This window comes from Pagrus pagrus (genome assembly GCF_965226575.1).
Source record: "Pagrus pagrus genome assembly, chromosome: 19".
NCBI classification, from domain to species: domain Eukaryota; kingdom Metazoa; phylum Chordata; class Actinopteri; order Spariformes; family Sparidae; genus Pagrus; species Pagrus pagrus.
This window is the reverse complement of record NC_140203.1, coordinates 7,929,706-7,954,697: the sequence shown is the minus strand read 5'-3', so window position 1 is coordinate 7,954,697 and position 24,992 is coordinate 7,929,706. Positions and strand designations below refer to the sequence as shown.

Genomic DNA, 24,992 nt, shown 5'->3' with positions numbered 1-24,992 from the left:
TTTTGTTATGGATGCTACTTCATGCACACCTGCAAATACAACGTCTGTGTCATCACACTTTTCAAATAGATTTTAATAAAACATTTTAGACTCGGGCAACTTTCTAAAATCTCTGAGACTCCCGTGAAAACAAGATGGTCAATCCCAAGAGGTTTATCCTTAAAAAAAAAGCCTAAATGTCAAATAAATTCAGAGTTGACTTCATGAGTTCATGAGTATTGGCTATCAATGAAAAAGTTTCATCATTATAAAATTGCCATATTTTAAAGATATGAGCAAAAATGAAATTAGTCATCCTTGACAATGTCACTATTATCTAATTTTGCTTTTTCAAATGTAATCTGGACAAATTATAGTTACTTCTGTAATCTCATTATATAATCGCTATTACATGTCATCTGTTACAATCTAACCATCCATCCATCCATCCATCCGTCACAATGAGCCTTATGTCACTTTTTCATTATTTTTTCTTCATTTTGTGGTTATACAGTCTATAAAGGTCGGACAGTTTGAAGGAAGGTTATCTGATGGTAAATTCTTTGATGGAAACGTGAAATCGGAGACAGCGAACCTTTTAATGCAATGCAGTTCACCTTTTCACGGTTTCCATGTTTGCTTATGCGTCTTGTTGACCGGATTTTCCGATACCAGAGCTTATCAATTAAATGCTTTTTGGCGGCTAACAATCCATTACGGGGTGTCGGAGTGTCCTTGAAAGCAACACCAAGGAGAGATTTTAAAGTGGTGTCTGCCCACAGCTGTAGCACAGCAACAAACAGTTCAATGTGATGGATTACCCGCCTCGAAACAAGTTCAGATTCACAGCAAGGTGCTTTTCATAGTGTACCGAATGAAAACGAACCAGAAGAGGCTTCTTAGAAAGAATTTACAGACACTGCAATGGACTAAAATAATAGAAAATCTCACTGATATTAAGTCTCACGACTCATTTTAAATTAATTCTACCATCTTCCAAAGCTGCACACCAGGATAATTAACTGAGGACTTTGCTCCGAGCATCATTACCTTTGACCCCTCTCATCCCAACACCAAACCCTAAAAGCTGTTTTTATCCACCGAAGCAGAGTCGTGTGAATCCCAGGTAGTTTTAATTGCTTGAGCCCAACAGCAGCCTGATTCTGGCACACCTAGACGCACTCACGCAAGACCTGTGATAAAAAAGATGTGCCAGAATCAACTGAAGTACTCTTGGACTGATTTCATGGCCACGCTTCGGCCCAAAGTGATTCTGAGTGCGGCTCAGTGGAGCTGATTCTGATCCCTAGATGACCTGTGAGTCTGCACTCCCAAAAAGCTGTGCTGGAACACAACGTGCCGACACTCGGCTGCAATCAGCCCGACTCGGCTACCTCAGGCTCGGTCAGACTACCTGGAATGGATCCGCTCGAGGCAACGTTAATAGATTCTGGCTGCTAAATGGCCTGAGATTATTTGATACAGATCAGGGATGCAGATTAAAAAACAAACCCCATCGCTCTTGTCCTTTATCTCACAAAACAAAACTTAAGGCCACTTTATTACAGAGGCCAAGTAAGCTGAATGTCTCACAATAGAGAAGGTGCCATTAGTCGTGCCACTCTGACAAAGTCATATATATCTCATTGAGAAGGCTATAATTTATTGCTCTTTGTAAAGTGTGCAGTTGCTTTTAGTCTAATTTGATTCAAATAGGAGTTGGCAAAGGCAAGCTCATTTAGAAGTGGCACTTAATGAAGGTTGGCATCAGTCATTCAGCTGTTTAAAAGTACGGTCTACCAACAGAAGAGATGGGGGTTGAAACAGAAAATAATTAAGCTTAAACCTGAAAACAAAAACAGCTGGGGAGCTGGCAGATATTTGGAGAAAGGGATATAGAGCACAGTACTGTATGGATGCAGCGTTAAAGGGAAATTCTTGTATTTGTAAACCTATATTTACATGTTTTGGTGCACTTACCAAAAGTTTTGGAATCTGTCAAGAAGACCGTGACGCGGCTGCAATGTAATCCTTTGTGCTTGTTTGACAGGCTGAGGTTGTTATTCAGACAGAGCTTTTGTGTTAAATAATAAGATCCTTTTTGTAACTAGAAACACAAGTCTCGCTCAGGGAGAAGTCTCGCTCTGAAATCTCATTAGAGACGAGCTGCTGCAGGATGATGATGGCAGAAAACGTGAGTCAGAGTTGGAGAGAAAAGTTTGGAGTTTGTTTAGAGGAACTTATTTCCAAAGCCATGCTGACTGGTTAACTGATTTCGACATTCTAGAGGGGTAACAACTGTAATAACTCACCTGGTGAGACTTTTTTTTCGGTGACAAAAAGGGTCTTACTCTTTAACAAGAGGTCTTCTTGAGTAACAACCTCAGCCTGTCAGCGGCAAAAACAAGCACTTTAAGTGGATGTAACTTTGACAGTCGTAGTTGCTCCAAAGGATTATTGCAGCTACTGCAAACATGTCACGGCTGCCAGCTGAGACGATCTACGGGACAGAGTCCAAAGACTTTTGGTAAGTATGAATCTTTAACACACCAAACATGTAAATATAGAGCCCGACCTAAAGTTGTTTGGTTGGTTGTACTAATGTAGTTCTTCTTTTCATATCTTCCTGTGGAGGGAAGGCGACAAAGCCGAAATCAGAAGCACAGCAGCGGATAAATTCATCTTTACTTTCGCCGATATTATTGTATTGCAACAACAATGTAATTTTAGCATCGTTTTGCAAATGTCAAATCTCTGGAAATGAATTTCATGCAGGAAACGATGCTGCCTAATAGGAAAATAATGAAACACTAATACAGTCCTTTGCCTAAAAAGCTAGTTTCTAAATGAACCTGCGTCTTCCACCTTCTGTGAGAGAAAGAGACAGTTGAAATAATCCATAATATCTTACGAGCATTTATTCAGTGAAATGGCAGCGTAAGCTAGTTTACGTGTCCTGTTTTGCTCCGGCACAACTCGGTTTGTTTTTCCCCGTCAGTCCCATGGGGCAAAGCTGTCTCTATGCAGATTTTAACTTTGCTTGCTCTGCACGGTGAACTAAGCCTGCAGGATTTTCTGTGTAGTAAGTCATACCTTTAAATCCCCCCGCACCTCCCTGTGAGTGTCTGGGATCGTGCAGCGAGTCCCCCCTCGCCTCAGCATTCAACTCCGCAAGGTGACTTAATGGGGCTACATGAGAGATGGTCACGATTCCTACGCTTGCGTTGCTTTTTATTCCTCTCCTCTCCCATCCACCTATGCATAATTACCCGTGTAATCTGCTGACACGAGGAGGTCAGCCAAGAACTTAAAAGCTGGTCACTGACTCCACCATAAACTTCATTACTCCTCCTCATTACCTCTCTGTGAGTACTACACAGTACAGTCTGTCACTGTGCTACGCTCCTCTTATTGTAAATAAAAGAGCGGGTGTTTATCACAGGTAATGTTTCTGCACATAATATTTTCATGTCTTGACGGGAGCTCAGTCTGGGTTCACCCCGGCTGCTGAGGAGAATCCGTTTCGCTGTCTTTCTCCTCGACCTTGTAAGAGGAGATGACAGGTGTTGGTATTTCAGTTTTAAGGGTGCCAAATGAAGATTCGTTCTTCATCTTGAGGGAATAAACTCATTCATGTTGCCGAACTAGAACCACTGCATGACAGCGTACCCGTCAAGAACTCCTTTTAGATTTGAGGTGTGTGTATTTTTTACCTGTTCCTAAAATAAACCTTCAAACGGAAACTCTCAAAAGGGTTTATAAATGTTGCTAAGTAAAAGAGCGTCTGAAGGAACCGTGGCTTGAATTCCAGTCCTCTCACCTCTTTGAGCGGGTCGTTGAGTTCGCTCAGGATGTTGTCCTCGTCGAAGATTTTGCCTTGGTAGCGGTGTTCGTAGTAGTCGTGGATTTTCTGTCGCATGTCTGCTGGAAGCTTGTGGAAGGACATGTATTGCTCCACTTGCTTGTACTGGAAAGGGAAAGAAAGCAGATATGAGGTCAAACACCAAATATTCAAATGGAACTGTTACGCTTTCATCCAAGAACTATTAAATCATAAAGTTTGATTTTTAATGTTTATTTTTAGAGTTACATAAATGTTGCCTCCAGTGGACACCATGCATCAACGGTATCAAAAGTCATCCAGCAATTACTGTATAAATCCTTTTATTCTCAGAGAACCAGACAGGTAAAAACAATATTTTTCAGATAAATAAGTCTTAAAGGGGAACTCTTTCTTGGAAAGCAGTCCACTGGTCCAGCTTTGTAATTTGTTTACAAACAAATTATTAATATTACAACAGACCGGGGATATCAGCTTTGTGACATCACTGAAGGCAATTTATCAGATAACATGCAGCTTCCTCTGGAGCCTTTAAATGCTTTAAGCTACTTTTTCACATATTCAGTAGTACTCCCCAAGACCTATAAACACACTTTAATGTGTAAGATTGGTGAACTTACCCTTTAATAAATACTATTTTTCCTGTAAAACACACCTGTTATGCGCCACAGGGTATATTCCGCCTCTTCGGCTTATATTTACATAAAATCTGAAGACTATTTAATACTGTTATTTAATAAATAATGTAAACAAAAAACATACACAATATGTCAGAATCTAAACAGAGATACCAGGGGCTATTGGTGCATTTCCTCTTCCCACCGCCATTTTGAATTTATGATGCTATATCTCCAAACGACAAAGCGTTAAAAGGTTAATAATCTACTGGAAGTGTGTACGAGGCTGAGGGGGTTGGACACCTGGTGGCTGGGAAATGGTATTCCAGCTTAAATGGTTAAAAATGGCCTCCTAATATCTGTTCACTGCAGGCATAATAAGTAAAATTACAAAAGGTTTCCTTAGTGCACCTTGAATAAACAACTAAAGCTCCACACTCCTCACAGAGTGTGTATTTGTGTTTCTGTATTGAGGACGATCGGTGCTCTCAGTGCCATGTCCTGGTTCTGTGTGTGTGTGTGTGTGTGTGTGTGGAGGGAGAGACAGAACGAGGGAGGCAGGTGGTGAACGAAAGTAGGAACAAGCACAGGCCCGGGGCTATGTCAGACCAAGGTAGCAGTTCTGATTATTTCACCCATGCAGGAAGCCCGGCCCTAATAGGCAAGTAAGCTATGATCTAATGTGAACTAGCAAGGTATACCTGATATCCTGGAGAGATGTAGGAGCTGCATGGACTGTGAACCAGATGGTACAGACTGCATGATGATCACGTGATCATGATTTGCATGATTCGTCTGGAATATTTTGAGATCAGATTTGAGGCGTGCTGAGTGCAGGGTTGTTTTTAGTGGGAATGGAAACACTTTAAAATAACCATCATTATAAATGGTGAATTAATTGTTAATTCAATTTAAGTTAATATTTATTTCACTGTTAGACAATGCTTTATTAAGCATGTATTGAGCAACTGGTAACTATGTTTATAATACTCTGTAAAGGGTTGATAAATACTTCTATCCATCTGTTCATCTATAAACATTATTCAGATGGCCATTTTAAAGCTGCAACTGATTTGTATAAACCTTTACAATCAACAAATGGTTTATAAAGTATTTTGTATTATTACGTAACGCACTTTAAAACCATCTCAGCGTAATACTTATAATAAGAATAAGAATATATTTATTAATAGAACGCTTTTCATGATCCTCTCTAAAAAAAAAACGACACATAATATACTTACATATGAGCTTAGATGCCTGCCAACAAGCTGTTCATGTATCATCATTGAAGTTTATTGAGTAGAAATATTTGATCTGACTACTGACAACTGAAGACAATACATACATTTCACAATCTTTTACCAGTAATCACTGGCTTGTTTAAAAATAAATATTAAAAGTGGCATAAAATTGTAGGAAGGAAACACAACTGACCTGCTGTTTTGTGTTAAACTGTCAAACTTAGAGCGGTATTTACACTTAGAACTACTGTTGACACAATTATTAGATTACTTATACGAAATGAATCAGACCATGTGTGTAGAAGTGACTCTTACACCATGATCAATTAATCAAATGTGACCAATATAAGTGCTGCAACCAAAACTAAGACCTATGGGCGTGGAACAAATACCAAAAATGACCTGCTGTCACCACCGCTACAAAACAGTTACAGAGGAAACACTGGAAGTGCGACCAAAATCTAATTTAGATATATATTTACTGCAGTTTTAATCACCGGTTAACTAGTTACCAGTTGTGCTCTACATCAAAAGTGCAACTTAGTGTTAATTCTCTGGATAAAGAAGGTTGTATCTCCCAAAGTGTTACATAAACTGTACATTATGCTATTAAAACCATGTTATTATTGTTAGAGAGAGGGATGGAGAGAGAGAGACAATACAAGGATGAAGTATTTTTTGGCCTCACTATCACAAAGCCAGATGGCCTGTGACTCAGGACTTTTCCATTCGCGCAACACTGCCAGTAACAAAGATGGGAGAACCGTCCTGTTTCTGATAATTAATTGAGTCTTGGTGGGAGTTAAAATTCTCCCCGCGTTAACCTCAAGGCAAGTATTGACCCAAAGGAGAGCGGAAGAGGGAGAGAATACATGGGCCCATCTATTTTGAACAGTCTTGTTTCCCTCGCGCAGGCTCTCCGCGGACAGGGCCGTGAAAACAATCTTCCCAGACAGTCCGAGGCCCTGACACCTGAAAACAAACGCCGTCTCTCACACCGCCTCTGGTAATCACAGTCGAGCAGGAGGTGAGAGCCAGCAGGAGCTGTGAGAGTGGGAGGCTCAGTCCAGTGGCAGGCTCTATCTACGGCTCGGGCCGGGCGGGTCGGTCTCGGGGTCAGGCAGAGGTGGCACTGGGCTTTAGGCCATGTCGAGTTTTTCTTTCTCTTACTTCATTCCCACACAAAACAAAATATGTCATTTCTACCGGTTAATTATGCAGTTCTAATGGGGCGGGTCAGATCACTGCTGACTGAGCTCGTATCGCATTTCAGACAAGCTCTTTCTCTCTTTAAAGACGGTCTGAGTCAGCCGTACACTCACATTAGGATGAACCATGTGGTGCACACTGAACCCACTTCTGTTCTTGCCAGTGGCACTGTCAGGCACTCCTGTTTATATAATACAGCCCGAGGGGCACTTTGTAATCTGCAAATAAATAACGTCCCATGGAAATACTGTAAGACGGGGCGAAATCCTAATTAGATATAACTTGTTTTAAGTCTGTTACCAAAAAGGGAGATCTGCTGTCAGTAAATGGCTTTCAGGATGAAGAAGCCAGGCTTCTGGAAAGGTTTCTGCTCTTTACATGAATCTTTTTTAGGCCTCTTTTTAAATTGTTGGCTACACATTTGACATGGTTGTTTACAGGCTAGTTTGCCAATTTGCTTCCACAGTGAGCGTTTTGTGTTCAGTCAGGAAAGTGGTTAAGTCAGGTTTAGACTTCACTCTAAACTCTGTGTCATGGTTTTGGCTTTTAGTCCGATCATTTCCTGTTTTATTTTGTAGGTTTCACCCTCACCTTTCATGCTTTGTTTCCTGTCATTGTCTTGTTCCCGCCTTTGTGATTGCCCTGATTTGTTTCATCTGTCCCCGATAATCAGTCCCCGTGTGTTTAGTCAGTGCGTTTCCCTCTTTTAGCTGCCGGTCTGTCAGTGTTTGCTCCTTGTGTATCATCTGCGGTTTCTACATCTGTTCCTCCGTCCTGCTGCCTGTGTCTTCCCTCAGTATTCCAGCCTGTGTTGTCCGTGCCTTTCTCAATCGTTTCTCAATTACGATGTTGCATTTCTACTTAGTATTTTGGATATGCCGCTGCCTGCTACTTCTGTTTTTGTTGATTGGATTTCAGATTTAGTTCATTTCATTATATTTTTTCTGTTTTTCTTGTTTGGTTTCTTGCATTTGGGTCCTTCTTGCAAACAGTAACAGCCTGTATATCAAATAAGGCAGAGCTTTAATATGTCTTATAGCGCGGCTCTTCAGCTGCCGAATGACGCAGCTGTATGCTGTCTAACAGTGATTCAGCACCAGGGCATCACAGCAGGCATGTCTCGAAACCATACATGCTTGACACCATCATTTCCTTCCACCCCCCTCCTATGGTTTCTCTGATTCTGCTCTTCCTTTACATCTTTCTCTTAGTCTTTTTCCTTCCATCTTATTATATGATCTCTTTAATCCTGTTGTAGTTTTTCCAGGAAAAAGATGTGATAGCAAGCCAATTAAGGATGTGTTTTTTTTGTAATTTAAGTAGAACCTCTGGACAGGATTAATTACTTGCAGCAAACTCACCCTTCTTCCTCGTCTGTCCTTACCTAACCTCAAACCTCGCACCCGCATCCATCTCTCCACCCATGTTTCCGACCCCCCAGCTGTGGCTGCGATGGATGCGATGACTAGAGGCTGAGCACCCTGAACCCATCTCCTGCTGCTCCTCAGCCTGCTCCGCTGATATGCACAGCCATGCAGCAAATCAGCCCGGGCTGAATCTGGCTCCACACTGGGGCTCTGTTACCATGAACATGGCATTCACAGCCTCAAAGCTGTCAGTTCAATGCCTGGAGGGATGTCGAAAGGGCTAAAGTGGGATGTAGATTAAGCAGATTTGCTGCGAAACAGATGTACATCACATACTGAGCGAGACACATGTCACTAATTCAAACTTCGAACGGCTGACTTGTTTGCTGTGGGCGACCGACTGTCATTAATTTTTGGTGGCATGCGCTGTGACATCTATGCTTATGATCAATCATACAATTATGTCTTGGATTATGATAAATTCAAGCTTATGAGGAAATGTGTTATCCGGAAAAGGGATTTTTTTTTGTAAAAGGTCTTTTACTGAATCTTCTCTGTCTCTGTCCTGACTTTTCATGGTATGGAAACAGATCTGTGTGAAAAAATAGTAAAAAGGAAGTAAAGTTCTTTTCGTGTACCTTTTTCTTCAAGTGGGGACATTTTTGTGCCAGTAATGTACTTTATAATACCCGACACTTGCCATTCATTCCTTTCTTACAACTACTCCGCTCTTAATGTGAGGACTGAGTGGAGGGCAGGAGAGCGTGCAGATGCCAAGTTTTCAGCTGCCCAGAAGAAAAAAAAAACCACCACCTGTCTTTTGACCACGATGTGATGATGATGGAGCAAAACCCAGAACAAGAGGCAGCTTTTGGCAACAATCCCTGACCACATCTGGCCACAACTGTTTTATACCAAAGTCTAAAAAAAGACAGTTACATGATGAAGTGCTCACTGTGCCTCCTGAAAAGAACAGATCTTCGCCCTTAGAAACACTTGTTACCTCCACAAGAGCACTGAAGTAAGCTGTGTTCATTTTTCCTCATGTCGATGGAAAGTCAGGTGAAGTTTAGTTGTTCACAAAACATTTTGGGAGCTTTATAGCAAAACAGCGATGCAGCATTCTCCTGAACAACTGAAGTAGACGAGGACTTGCTTTGAAATTAAACAAAAAACAGCTGAAAAAACATAAAATATCTCCATACTGCTCATCTGGCACAATCTCTGGAAGCCCCAAGATCCCAAATTGATTTTAAAAGAGGTGATTTACACCCTCGACACGCAGTTGAAAGCTTTTAGCTTTGCAGCGTCAGTGAAGCTGTGAGGCAATTTGGGATCTTGAGGCTCCTGGAGACCGGGATAACGCCCGGACGAGCCATTTGGATACATTAAATGCGGCTTTTTCGTTGTTTAATTACGTTTTGAAACTTGAGTCCCCATCTACTTCAGTTGCTTAGGAGAATGCTGCAACGCTGTTTTGCTGTGAAGCTTCTGAAATGTTTTGTGGACTATGAAACTTCACCTGACTTTCCATCTGCATGAGGGTGAGTGGACGATGACTGAATTTTAATTTTGGGATGAACTTGTCCTTTAACTTAGCTTGTAGCCAGTAATCTGTTGGGCTTTTGAACATTATTGTTGCTTTTATAAGTGCAATGATTAAAAATTGAGAAAATAACTTTTTTTTTTTACCAGGTTCTTTATTTATTAATACTTTATTATTTTTACTGGGGTCGGTTTCTCAAATAGTATTTTTTACTTTAACTTGAGTCAGGTTTATGGGAGCAGTATACTTATATTTTCTAAATCAGCTGAATAAATGACTGGACCTGCTGACGATGAGTGTGAGGACGACATTTTCTCTTTGTCCCCATCTATCAGAGGTTATTGACATTAGCAATCAGCAACATTAAGGTTAACTTATTCAGCCTGATGTTGACTAAATTAGCCATTTCCACCACTTTTTTAAATGTGTGAGTTGTGGTTGGTTTTGCACCATAATGATACTGTATTTGTATTTTAGCATTAAAGTGAGAGAAGAAGACATTGTGTTCCTGGTTTGAAGTGCCATGTTTAACAGCGCTGCACCAGAAACACAGAGGGGTTGTTTCTCTAAATCGCAGTGAAAGCGGTTGGCAAGGTCAGACCATCGTTTTACAACAAGTTGATAACAGCCAAATGCTTTTATATGCACGGTGTGAATTAATGAACTGCTTTTTTTTCTTTCTTTTTTTTAGCACATCCTGTTATAGTCGTGGTCAAGGTGACTCTGTCGATGCTCTGATAAGAATTATGGCAACAATCTACGGCTGGATAATTGATGTGTACTTTGTGCAGCAGTCCAGTCTGGCCTAAATGAATGTGGGTGTCAAAGATAACACGTTTTTTTAATCATCATTTAATTTGTTATAGAGCTGGAACAATTGTTTCCCTCATTTTCTCGAGAAGAAATCTGACTAGTTGCAGCCACTCAAATGGGAGTTGTTTCTGCTTTTACTTACCTAACTAAATACTTTGTGTTGTAGACTTTTAGATCTACAAAAGTGAATTATTCTACAGACTAAATCATTAATAACTGAGAAAATAATCTGCATATTAATCTATAACAAACATAATTGTCAGTTGCGGTCTTAATTTGCTGATCATTTTCTTGCTTAATCGAGTTTACGCCATGAAAGTTCTTGTTTTGTTCACTTAACAGCCCCAAACCCAAAGATATTTGCTGTACCATCACATAAGACGGAGTAAACAAGGAAAGCGAAGAGAATGAGATTTAAATAATGAATGGATTCTTTAAATATTTGCACATTATTATTCAAAGAACTGACCAATCGTTTCAGCTCAGCTTCAGTGTAAATATAAACTTCCTGACTGCACAGAGCCGAATATTAACACTTCCTCTTCACTGCTCTTTCTCTTGACTCAACCTCCACATGACAGGAGATTTTGTTTACTTTCACAAAGCCTTTATAATAAAAATATCTACGTACAGGAATCAATCTGTCCGCGCTTACATCATCTACGTTACCGCATAAGCTAAAGGTCAGCTCTTCGTTTTTCATCAGACGTGGATCAAAACATACCATAGAGGACTATAATCCCCGCCACTACAATGTACATGCAGGAAAAGTTTGGGAGTTTAAACTCAGGTTCTTGCGTGCGAGCGCATCAGTCATGGCCGTGTGTTCTGGGAATTGCCCGGGCCCCTCGGCGGGATCACAGATGGTGGCTCGGCTGAAATGCTGGATAATCATCCCTCAGCGCAAAAAAAAAAAGAAAAAAAAAAGTGATGTAAGAGGGAGTGAAATGAAAGGGAAGAATAAAATGTGTTCACTGGCAGCATACAGACAATGAGGTGACTGGTCATGTCACAGACCTCCTCACCCTCGTTGGCCTTGTACGATCTGCTCGGGAGGAGAAAATCCTCTTTCCTAGTCATCGCCCCGGATATTGTGATCCGTGAGAGCTCAACCCATTGGTCCACAGGGCCACTGAGAGAAGATCTAATTTATTTAGGCCGAGCTGCAATGAGCAGGATTTTATACAGTCGGAAAAGAGCAAAAACCCTCAGACTAATACTTTAAGTCCATCCGCGCGGTAATTCGCATTACTTACCTTAAAACAACAAAACATTAAAGATTTGCGCTCCATTACATGCAGTTCTCTTTGTGAAATAGATACTTAAAGGGCTACTCCACTAATTGTACACATTAAAGTGTGTTTACAGGTCTTGGGGAGTACAGTAGTATAAAGCCTTTTGTGGCTCCAGAGGAAGCTGCATGTCATCTGATAAACTGCCTCAGGTGATGTCAGTCAGGGGCCAAGTTGCCAGTCAAATTGCTGTTCCTGAGCTGTGGGGCTGAATAATGCCCTGAAATGTTTTGCAGGACATTATGATGCCACGGTGAAGTTGACCTTTGACCTTATGGATATATAATCTCATAGCCTCATCATTTGTGTCATCATTGGAGAGCAACATGGCGGCCTGTCCTATCAGACACTTGTGTCAAATTTTGACAGGTGTTTCTTCAGGTGACTTTGACCACCACATTTTTTTATCAGTTCAGTCCTTAAGTTTGATTGATGATTTCTGCATTTATGAGAATGGCACACCATGAGGTGACAGTGGCCTTGATCTTTGACCTTTTGGATATAAAATGTCACCTCTTCATCATTTTATCCAGACATCTGTGCAAAAATGTGTTATCCTATAGTCCAAGTGGACATTTGAGCCAAGTTTGAAGACATTTCCAGAAGGCCTTCTGAGGTATCACTTTCACAAGAGTGGGACTTCTCCAGTTGATTACATACATGAGTGTATTTCAGTCCTGGTCCTGGGAGGCCCTCTGTCGTGCATGTTGTGGATGTTTCCATGCTCCCACACACCTGATTCAAATGATCAACCCCTCATCAGACTCTGCTGAAGTGTGTTAACGACTCACTCATTTGAAGCAGGCGTGTTGGGGCAGGGAAACACCAAAAAGAGCAGGGGGCCTCCCAGGAACAGGGCTGAAAACAACTGATGTAAGTAATCAACTGGGGAAGTTTCATGGTGATGTCTCGTAGTTTTCTTTCGATTACAATTTTAAGTGTTTTTTTGTTTGTTTCCTGATGGTTTATGTTTAAATATGCAAATAAGGCGATCTAAATCAATATGCACTGATTTGCATTAATGTCCAGAACAGAAATCTGAACTAAAATAAAAACCTAAATGTGTTTTTTGGACATTTTCTTTCCAAAATCTCAAACTGACCTGTGAATGAACCGTGCCCTCCTACATGTTGTGTTTTTACCCTCGAGGGACGATAAAAGTCTGAACTGATATGAACTGAACCCAATCATGTTTATAATCCTCAGGTGTTTAACGTGCCAATGTGTGTCACTGTTCGCTTCTTACCTTCTCTTGGTATTGTCTGCGTGAAGAGTCCAGTGATTGGATTAGAGCTGTAGCGTGGCCCACAAACATGGCGTAGCACGTGGCGCCTACAATCATGCTAAGCATGGTGATCCACAGGTCAGACATGCTGACGGGCGCCCGGGCGCCGTACCCGATGCACAGCATGTGGCTCATGGCTTTGAAGAGGGCGTAAGAGTACTGCTTACCCCAGGACACGTTCTGCAGAGAGAGACAGAGAGGGGGGTGGGGGGAGTTACTGCAAGGCAAGGCATGGTGGGAAGGCTCTCCGGCAGGCACAATGGAAAGACAGGCTTTCCTTTGATGGATCACTGAACCTCTAGCAAACATCCTGCCAGCACAACACTCTTCATGCTCCGCAGCCTCATGCCCTCACTGAGCCACTGAACTTTCTACCTGTCTTTCTCCTCTTTCACTCATTCTTTCGCCTTTCTCTGCTCTCTCTCTCTCTCTGCCCAGACCTACCTGGCCTCATCTATTTTCCCATTTGCCAAAGGTTAGGAAACAGTTTGCAAAATAAAAACCCACCCCGAACTTGCATTATTTACAGACGTCTGAGGCGTCTTTTCCTTCACAGCGAGGGGCGGACATTCTCTCTGGTCTGAAGTGTTGTAATGGGATTCAGTATGTTGATGTCAGGGGAACACAAACACAGAGCGGGGAGAGAGGGAGGCACCTCCTCTGCAGTCTCCACGCACACATTCAGAGCTGACAGTCATGTAACATATCAGCTCGAGTGTATATCAGTCTTCCATAGTTGAACATTTATCTGGTGAGTCACGAACACGTCTTTGTCGCGAACAAAGGGAAGTGATTTGCGCTGGGTGAGAGTCATTCCTTTCATCGTTCGCGGCGTGCGTTCTCCCCGCAAACTGACGTCGTCTCGTCTGCCTTTAACTACACAATGAGATAGCCGGGTTGGGTTTTACGAGGCGGCTATCATCCAATAATGCGTCCAGCTGCGTTTATGTGAGGCCGTTTCATCCTCGCCTTGTTATTACTCAGGCTGAGTTGTTTGAAAGGAACCTGATCAGTCGCCGCAGACCGGAACACGAGCAGAGACGCTGCCGAGCAGAAGTGTGTTCTGCCACTCAGGAGCAGCTTATATAACTTCTCTTGTCTGTCATTAGTATTGCTGCCGACCTCTACCTGTGCGTGATGGCTGCGTTGCTGAACTGCTGCAGCTCGCACGCCCCGGGGTGGCCACACAATGTCATACCATTGCACACCACAACAAAGAAAAACAATCTTCCCAATTAAAACACCAATTTTATGGTTCTGAAGCGTTTGAATGTGTAATGAAATCGGCTTTTTACTTTTGCTGCAACAAACGGCATCGCGGCCTCATGTCTTCAACGTCACCACGGCTGAGCTTCTTACTGTGCTTTACTATACACAACTGAGTATAGTTAGAATAGTTTCTGATTTAAAGTCCTCCAATTAAGACAGACATGGAGATAAAGTAGACGAGTCTCTGTGGTCAGAAGTTGTCGGGAACATTAAATGTAATCTCGCTGTCGTCCCATTTAGCCACTTGTTAGAAAACCACAGACATGATGCTCATTTTAGGTTAATTCATTTTATTTTTGGTTACTACAAGAATAGGTTTGCATGCTATAGTGCTTAAAGTGCTTTAGTTCCCCCTCCGTCTGAAATGCTCTGTTTTAGCTCCTGTCTCTTTAAGGCTCCGCCTCCCAAATACCCAGTCTCCTCTGATTGGTCAGCTCACCCACGCCTGACCCAGCACTGCTAATAACAACAGAGCAGCTGCGCTAAATCAATTCTTAGGTGCTAAACTACCCGATAGGCATAAATTATGCAAATGTGTGACATGATGTGATGTCACAAACTCATGGATCTAATGGCGGGACTACCGACGAGGCATTTTAGGAGCAGTGTTTCCTGTAGGAGAAAGGAGCTTCTGTCTGTCTTGACTGTCTTTTGCGTGCACAAAGCCAATATGAAACACTGAAGGAAAGGAAAAAAGAAAAAGAAGCATAGGTGTCCTTTAAAACACGATAACGCTTCAAATGCAGGTTTTTTTTTAATCTGGACCGACACCTTTCAGACCCATTTTATAATACATCCATGTTATCAGGTAGTATCACTACAGAAGGTTTGAAAAATGCACAACCTTCTTTACTTCCATTTCAGATTCCTTTCGTCTCACTTCTTGTTGGTCTCAGCCTCAGGAGAAGCCGTGTCTTGTATTCAGTGCAGGATTTAGACTCCTCATTAATACAGCACACGTCAAATGTGTGCCTTTAGCCCGGAGACATGCAAAATCTCTAGTGAGCGGCCGAACAGGCCCGTCGAGGCTACATCTGTGGAGCCCAGTATGTCCTATCTGGAGGCAAATATGACAGCTCTCCGGCGCGGGCCTCACAGCCACGGCCAAGTTGCTGACTCCTCCAATAGCTTCACCTCCTGTGAGCGAGAAATGCTGAGGAAGCGCTCCATACAGAGTACCTATCTCACCCAAAACAGAATAGCTAGTGAAAGAAATATGAAGTCTCCATGAATTATAGTTAGCCTCTGTCTTTTCCTCGTCCCGTCATGTCCACGCGCTGGTGTCGAGCCACTCCGCTCGACTCCACATCAGCTGGGGTTTAGTAAATGAGTAAATTCGCAGCTAATCATCCGCCCGGGATGACTCACCAATTCCCAATCTCCATACTGATTAGTTGTTTCTTCCAGAGACTGATTAGAAAATGTGTTATAATTACCCTTGCCAGATTTATTAACAAAAAGAGTCCAGTTTGTCTTGGCAGCGTCCTCTCCAAAGGGTTGAGCCAACAAAGTGCCACACAAGTAACCACCATCTTTTCCCCACAATACACACAGTAATGAAAATGTCACACACAGTGCATTCACTGTGTAATGTATTTACAAACACACACAGGACAAACTCATCCGACCATGTAACAGGAACAAATGTGAGGTCACGGGCCTTAGGTGTCCTTTCACATGTGTGCATTAAGCATGTGTGGCTGAGACACCGCAGGATCTCTGTGTCGACATATTCATATATGGATAGTTTCACCAGATGAAACAGATAAGCTGGGCTGACTCACCGCACCTTTTGGTATTAGTCCTTGTATATGTTTGTTGCGAATATAAACAGATCCAACAGGTCATGTAATCCTATTGTAGTGTGGGTTGTGCAGGGCTGTGGAGCTGACATCACATTTTGTTGCACCGTATGTCACACTCCTGATGTTGAGCATCTGATGTGGGAGCTATTTCTGGGCGCTGCTGTTGAGGATGTTATCATCCACTGCAGGAACCTGCCTGCTTAAAGATTTCTATCAGCAGTTTGAAGGATGGATGCCGGAAATTTATGGCAGAATTCACAAAAAGTTGCTCACAATTATATATATATATATATATAAAATCAGATAATATATTGCAGCTGCTCATAGTTGAGGTTCTTTTTTTAAGACCAGTCATTCAGTATCTAAACAATGTCAAGAGTCTTTCAAAAATGAGGATTACAAACTGTAGTGCTTCCGTGAGCACGCAGTACGTTTTTTATGAGGATTTGTAGCAGGTATTTTTTTTTATGCTAATGAGTCTGATTGTATTTGTCCGTCATGGGGCTGCGGCAACGTTTTGTACTGTCGAACAGTCAGCAGAGCAGCGATGCTTAAAGTTACATGTTTTGGGTGATGCAACAGGTTATGTAAAGGGTTTCTTACAAAACCCCCAAAACTCAGGAGGAGGGAGTGTTAAAAAAAGAAAAACACAGCAATAACGTGTGCAATATTGGTGGTTTGATTCACTTGAGTTTGTGTTATCCTGCTCTTACAGTGACTCACAGCAGGTCTGCTGAGCACCATGATCGTATCAGCCAATCACACTGTTTTTTTGTCCACTAACAGTAGCAATCTGAAGAGACGTAAACATGTATTTTCTTCCAGTATGTTAAAGTGTTAAGAACCAGCAGATTGACAGAATTACTTCACTTATTTTCCTGCTGTAAAGCCTTTCTCTCCTCTGGGAAGAGTGACTCATGGCGTTATTAACACATTTTTCTCCAGAAAATGCACTTTCTACTTTGTTTTCTCCTATTCTCTGCAATCCCCTTGATTTTAATAAATGTGGCTAACACAGCAGATGTATTCAGTTCCTCCAGAGCTCTAAATATAATTAAGCTCTGGATGCAGCAAAAACAAGCGACATCAGATCCTGCATATTCATCTTTCTGCGGCTCTGCCTTCGTTTATTAGCAGAACAGTTAAGTGAATTCACCGACCTCATTATCACATGCATTAATACTAATAGCACCCCACGCCATTGTCAAAGCATTCGAAATCAACAACCCTAAAGTTTCTATAATTAGACCGAGGGGCCAAGTGTTTGAGTGCGCTTTCACAACTTCCATTTCAATTCATTAGTCACAACTTCGTGCCTCCAACACAAGATGTTACTGGTTATGTGACCGGGAATTGATGATTCACCGTCGTCCCAGTGTCGAGTGTGACCCAGAGGCGTCGGTTGTTGTTGATACCGATGAATAAGACTAACAGGATGTAATGCGTGCCAGCAAAGGACAGGACAGGACAGGACGGGACTCAGCAGCCCAAGTGCTCAGAGGGCGAGTAACAGAAATCAGTGATTTCTCGTCTGTACTCCCACAGATGCTCACTGATTCAATAGCTTTCCTCGTTCCATTGCAAAAGCAAAGACAATACACATATTTCTCCTTTCTAAATACATTTTGTAGCCATTCTTGTCATCATATTTTGAATTTACAGGCAGTCTGTGTCTTCATTTCCATGTTTTATTCCATGTAAACGCTTCCCTCGTGATTTTTTTTTTTTATCCACGTTTAAAAAGAATGAGCAAAACAACATCCGCATTAACTGACGGCTTTAATTACTCAATCATGTAACTCTCTAAAACCCCGGCAAGCTGTCCCATGCATGGAGGAAAAAAAAAAAAGTGCTGCACAATATTCATTTTTCAATTACATAATCAAACTACAAGCTGTTCTCGCTGGGAGAGCACAGAAGGCACAACAGTCTTTGAACACACGAGCGAGGAAGTGGAGGGGTCTGCACGAGGACCAAACTGTAAGTTGGCAAGCGGAGCAGCTCACGGTGGTGTGTGTCAGTGTGAAGGCTGTGGTTCTGTTTGTCTGCTAAGTTCTACGATGAAGGGTGCTTCTTGGACTCGGCCAACATCTCTATGGTTTTCTCCTTGTTAGGTTTTATCCATTTTTAGGGGGGGTTTGTTTGTCTTTTGCAATATTCTCCTGTTTTCCTCAGAGTTATAAGTTGGGCTGTTAGAGGGGTTGCAACTAAATTATCATCAATTGGTTTATAAAATATCACAAAATGATTAAATATTTCAATCGTAATTTCATAAAGAATCTGTTTTTTTTTTTTCAAGCAACAGTCCAAACCCAAAGAAATTCAGCTTACTATCACATAAAACAAAGAAAAGCAAGACATTATGACATTTGAGGAGCTTCGACTCGTGCATCTTAACGCTAAAAATCGAATTGATTATGAAAATTGTTGCCAATTAAAAATTTCAGTCACAAGAATAGATGTTGGCTGTTAAGGTTTTGCCAAAACACAGAAAAGTTTGAAATATATCTTTATGTCCAATTTTCAAATGTATCTTGTGACAACACTGTGCTTATACTCTGGTTAGGTTCGGGAACAAAGACCACCTGGTAAGACCACTTGTCGCCACAAACACAGCTGGACATGTCTCGAGGTCGCTTTAAAAATAGCCAATGTTTTCACTGCTACAAATGTTGAAACCCAGTCTAGAGCTGTGGTCACTGGCTTGCCAGGCTTCTCGCCTTTAACTCCACCATCATCCTTCCTATCTCCTGATACGAAAGTCAGGTCATAAACGTGTTTTGAAGATATGTCAAAATGGTACATAGCCTCGCATAATGTACTACTTAAATCTGTTCAAAAAGTTAAAATACAAGACCTTTATCTGTCCCAGAGGGGCATTTGGTTCTGCTGCAACGGGAATAAAAGCAACACAACGCAGGGCAAGACACACAAGATGAAGACATAAAGAACAAAATTTGCAATAGAAAAAAAGGCAGATCGGCCCTTTCTTTCTACTTTCTCTGAAGGGTAATAAATGTCTTGAGTGAGGCGACTTTTTCTTTTGGTGTCCAATCATGCGCAATCACGTATGCAGCAGCCACTTCCACTGATGAGCACACCCTCAATCAGAAAGGTTAGACTAAGCGAGGAAGCGACCTGTTATGAACCGAGAAGCTGCCTGCACACTCCACATGAATAGCCTCCATGTAAAACAAGCGCTTTCGAACGTCCTAACTAGCCGTGCTTGAACTCTTGACAATTCTGATGGAAATACTCCTGCAGATGAGTGCGATTCAACTCTTGTAATATCAGGAAGGACTCTCCAGGAGGGGTAAAGAACACACCCGATAACTTCAACCATCCAAACCCAACTCCGCACCAAATAATTAACCACGAGAGCCGCAAAAACAAGCTCTTCACATCAAGGCAAAAAGCAGCCTTGCGTTTTACTCGGATGAAACCAGTGCGCCGGGAGAGAGGAGGGAGAAGAGAAAGTTTGATTAATTCATAAACTCTGACTGGACCGAGCTCAGCTGTTGGAAGTGACTCATTCAGGGAAAGAAAGAGATGGGAAAGTAGTGGGTGGGCCAGGGATAAAAGAGGCCAGGAAGGGCGCCCGATGCTGAAGCATGGTTATGCATGGTTAGCCAGGCCTTTCTTCTTCTTTGTTTGTGTCTGCCTCCTGTATCTGTCTATCTGTCTGCCTCCTAAATCTCTCCGAGACGTGAATCCGCTCAGCTGTCGGTCGGTTAATACGAGCCCGCTCACAAAACGAATATGTCGCTCCGTGCTCCTGAACACATATCTTCACGCTTTACAGACAAAAGCGACACCCCATCACCCTCTCACCAGAGCCAACGCAGCGACAGCAGCACTATCTCGCCTGGTGATTAAGTAAATGCAGCCTCCAAAGAGTAAGAAGCTACTCTCAGGCCATTAGTCAGGAAGATAACAGCCCTACACCCCGTACTACACCACTCAGCAGTATCTGCAGTCCTCGTTGGCCCCACTCTTCTTCTCACAGCTGGAGACAAAAAGTTCCCAGGCAACGACAGGAAAAAAAATAAATGACGCAATGTGAATTCGAAGCAGTCATTCCTGAGCTGAAAGACAGCAGGACATTCACCTGACAGTCCATCTCCTGACAGACCGGAGAACCACATCATGTATTTATACCTGCAGCAAACAGAAGGGGAGATATCTTATCAAGATTTTTTAGCTTATGAACGCTAATGCACTGTGACGGTGTGAGAAGAGGGTTCCCACACGTGGGCCGGGCTTTTCACTTTGGATTTGCCGGTCCGCAGTCAGCACGCAGGCCTCCGCTCCTGCGAGGATCCACAGGGAAGAGCTTCCACAAATTGCTCATTCTACCACATCAAAGTCAGTAGCACGAAGTTAGCTGTTCGTGAGCTCGCATCCGACGGCACTAATCACATATACAAAGATTTTTGCCTCCAATATGTCTTAGTTAGGGGCTGCAGCCAACGATTATACTTATCTTTGTGATGAATCGCCGTTTGCAAGTATTCAGTCATCGCAGAAATCAATACGGAAAGCAATCTGGGAATTAAAAAAAACTCAGATTTAAGTTAAAATGTATTATTTTTGAGTTACTAACTGCTTTCTGTATTGATTTCTTTGATGTGATGAATTGCATCTGTGGAGCTTTCTTTGTATTTCAACATAAGAAGTACAATTATGAGATGTTTTAACGTCATTATAGGCATCCTGGTAAAGTATTCCAGCCCATTTTCAAATCGCATTCACATGACATGTTTATGACTTGACTGTCATATCAGGAGGTGCAAGGGATGGTGGTGGAGTAACAGGCGAGAAGGCTGGCAAGCCAGTGACTGCAGTTCATGACTGTGTTTCAATTACATTAATGGATATTTCTGACGAGAAGTGGGGACATCTCCAGCGTGTTTGTGGTGAAGGAAAACAGGTATTTTATGCCTAAACACAATCTTTTCCTAACCCTAACCAAGTGGTTTTTGTGTCTAAACCTAGCCAGACCATAAGCACAATATAAGTCACAACATAAAATTGAAAACTAAGATTAAAATTGTAACATAAACAAATATAAAGTGTCAGTGTGCCGAGCCTTGCTTTCTTTATATTTCATATTTTGATTTAGCCTTCTTATGGAGTTTCCTTTGCATTTTGCACACATCAGCTGACTCTTGTGGATCAATTTGAGTTTTATGACTCTTAGTAGATTAATGAATAAATGAAGACCTATGTAAAAATCTGACATTTATTCGAGTTGAGTTGCATATATTCATGAAAATGTTGTCAAATTGGTTGGTATTTGTTTGTGGATTGGGAAATACCTTTGTTAACGTCATCTATTTCCTACTATTCATCATACAAAGACTTGCGGACTTCACATATTTCTCACCATTATTGAGACTAATTTCTCTCCATACTCGTCAGCCCTGGAACTGTTTTCTGAGTGTGGTGATCCTCTTAAGTGTATAGATAATTTTTAAAAAAGTTACGTTATAAAAAGGCTTGTTTTGTCCCTAAAACGCTCTAAAACCCAGAGATATTTTATTTAAAGTGAAGGAAAGAAAGAAGAGCAGCTAAACCTTTCATTTGAGAGGCAGCAACTTTGGGCTTTTTTCTCTTAATACACGATTGATTGATACACGTAGTGACAAACTGATTATCACATTGTTGTAGATTAAATTTCTCCCTATCAACTAATTAATTAATGGACTAATCCACGGTCTCAATGCTGTCAAAGTCTTTATATTCATATCTGAACACACGAGAAAAAAATGGACTAGATTCACGAAATATATGGTAATCCTAATCCAGCAGTTCCAAAAAGGAAGTGAAACTGCTGAGATCAGAAAGCGTCATTGTGCCTTTTAGGCTCCTGTACAGGCGAAATGTGTGAGGATCTATATTTAGGAGTGTCAGTGTGCAGACAAGCAGCCACAGTCGGAACATGTCACTGGAAACCTTATATCTGTGAAGAGCTGGGAGACATCTTCGTCATGTTGGTTCTACATACTGAATACAAATGATTTCAGTTTCATCTTACCGAGAGAGAGAGTTTAGATTAATGAGTCATTTTAACTCACCTATAAGGTTTCATCACAGGTATCATACACTATATTAGCTCTCTGTTTCAGAGGCTCAGTTATGGCTTCAGACTTCCACAGTGTAAATGATCCTGCACGCAGGGAGGCAGCAAATTGGCCTTTGATAACATTACCATTTCATTTCTTGCATACAGGAAAGGAAACTATCTGATTATTCTGAGCCACAGGGGCGAGGTAAATAGGAATTCTGTGGGTTTTTTTTAACCTGGGCTCAATATTTACATGTTTTAGTCTGTAGATGATTCATACTTACCAAAATGCAGTGTAATCCTTTGGGGCAAGGGTTAGACCGTCAAAGTTACCTTCACTAAAAGGGCTTGTTTTTGCCACTGACAGACCGAGGTTGATATTTTAAACATCTGACAACATCTCAGAAACAATTCCTACGGAGACGGGCCTTTTTGTCAGTCTCAATCTCGCGAGGTGTTGCCGCAGGATGATAATGGTGGAAACGTGAGTTGGAGTTGGAGAGAGGAGTTTGGAGTTTACCCGGCAGAACTGCTGACATGAGTTTATTTCCAAAGTCATTGTTGACTATTCAAGTGATTTTGACATCTTGATGAGACAATTTGAGACTTGAGCGAGACTTGTGTTTCTTGTTGCAAACAAAAAAATCTTACACTTACGGGCTAATTCTAATAATAATAAAATAATAGTAATAATGATAATGATAGTGTGTCTGTAATGTTGTGAGACCCGTAGAACGACAACCTCAGCCTGTTAAAAACAGCACTTTAAGTGGATGTCATTTTGACAGACGCAGTTGCCCCAAAGGATTGCATTGCAGCCATCTTAATCTTACTTAATCGATTTCAAAACTTTTGGTTAGTATGAATCATGTAAATATAGATCAATACCAGAATTCCCCTTTAAGCTTGAGTCACAAGTAAATATGAAACAAGGGCAGTGTTGATCAGAGGACAGAGGCAGTAAATGCAGCAGCTGGACTATTAGCAAGGATAAACTGTGACAGTTATGTGGGAAATAAGATCGCTGCAAATTAATTTGGGTGCAAACAGAGATGGATAATGTCTGTTTGGGTGTATAACACATGTTAGTTGGTACTGGGCTCACTTGGGCATATCATCGCCTCAAAGTACAAATAAGAGCTGGGTGCAGAGTCGTGATGTTGACGAAAGCCGACATTTGCACCTCCGGTCTCATGCCTCCGAGCCGTCACTGTGCATGTGGAGTAGAGAAATGTTTGTCAGAGATGAGAAGGCAGAAGAGCTCCTCTGGCGAGCATTTACAATCAGCATTACCCAGGAGAACTGTACACTCTTCTACACGACCACACAGCTCGGAGAGCGGCGGCCATATTGACCCCGACCCAGAGAAAGACAGAAAAACACACTTAATGCACGGACAGACCTCAAACTTACCGAAGACGCCAGAAAAGCATGATTTGGGTCCATACTATCGAACAAGAAGGCTAAAGACGAGAAGTTTTTTATCTTCCTTTAAACAGTGTACACAAAATCTCATAAAATGCAGCACATTACTGTTAGGATACCAGTGATATACATGTCTCACTGCCTCTTTAAAACCTGTTTCTTTGTAGGTTGGCACAGCAATAATCTACCTGCAACAATGTCCCTGATGAAATGATGAAACTTGCCTGCAATTCTTAATTATAGATCGCCTCCTGCTCCAAATTAAGCCGATGCTATATCAAAACAAAACACCAAGAGAGTCAAAAACAAAGCCTGTATCTACACCTCGACACGTCAAGTCACTCAGCGTGAAGCTTCTTCATATCATTTATTCATGAGTTAGTTGCTCCTGCTTTTTATCTGCACATACGTTTTCAGAAGTAGTCATTATATCTGCGAATGTTTCATCTACACACCTGTAATTATGAGAAATGCTATATTATTTATGTCTCGGTCCAATTACACTATAGTCCACATCACTGTGCAGAGCGGCGTCCCCTGACTGAACTCGGTTTCCTGCACGCCGTTTGTACCTGTAAGACTCATCACCGATGTCAGAACATTTCATTTTCACACTGTGCAAGAAATAAAAACCACTGCAGAGCGTGTTTCCTGCACTGTCCATCACAGTGCTGTCATCTGAAGCGGTGCTCACACTGGACAGTGGTGGAGAAAGCGGTAACAGAGGCTGGTTAGACCGACCTCACAAACAGTTACCGCCAGAGAACAGAAGGGTGAAGTGGACTGAGCTTTTATGTCAGCAGCAAAAATGGTGCTATAACGTGAATTAACAAGGGCAGCACTGAAGAAACAGCAGCGATGAGACACTAAGAACGTTTAAAAAACAGGTTTCTTTCCTGTCACATGATGCAAGAATACATGCAGAGGTGTAAGCTATTTCATTTATGTTGATTTCTGTTATCTTTCCTGATGTAATTACCTGTCTTAATGTGCGCAGACCAGGAAACCTGACCCAGCAAACAACTGTCCTTCAGTATCTCATCAAATGTCTGTCTAGAACGGATCTCGCGTCAAGTTTGTTACAATGATTTTCATCATTCTCTTCAAATACTTCACAATAACTTAAAGTCAGATTGAACTTTTTAACAAAAATAATTACATTTCTCGTCTGGTAACCCTTCCATTGCAATGAAATTATCTACAATTGTGGCTGCGTATCTGTTAGCTAAACCC

The 24,992-nt window shown here is 41.7% G+C and overlaps 1 protein-coding gene across 1 annotated transcript in view; it reads right to left on the bottom strand.

Annotated features, from left to right (window-relative positions):
- hcn1 (hyperpolarization activated cyclic nucleotide-gated potassium channel 1) overlaps positions 1 to 24,992 on the bottom strand; it is an 83,899-nt gene that overhangs the window by 21,662 nt on the left and 37,245 nt on the right. The window contains exons 4-5 of the mRNA XM_084383888.1: positions 13,155 to 13,373; positions 3,800 to 3,946 (exon numbers count right to left, since the gene is read on the bottom strand). Coding sequence (XP_084240014.1) covers positions 3,800 to 3,946; positions 13,155 to 13,373 — 366 coding nt within the window. The remainder of the gene's footprint in view (positions 1 to 3,799; positions 3,947 to 13,154; positions 13,374 to 24,992) is intronic.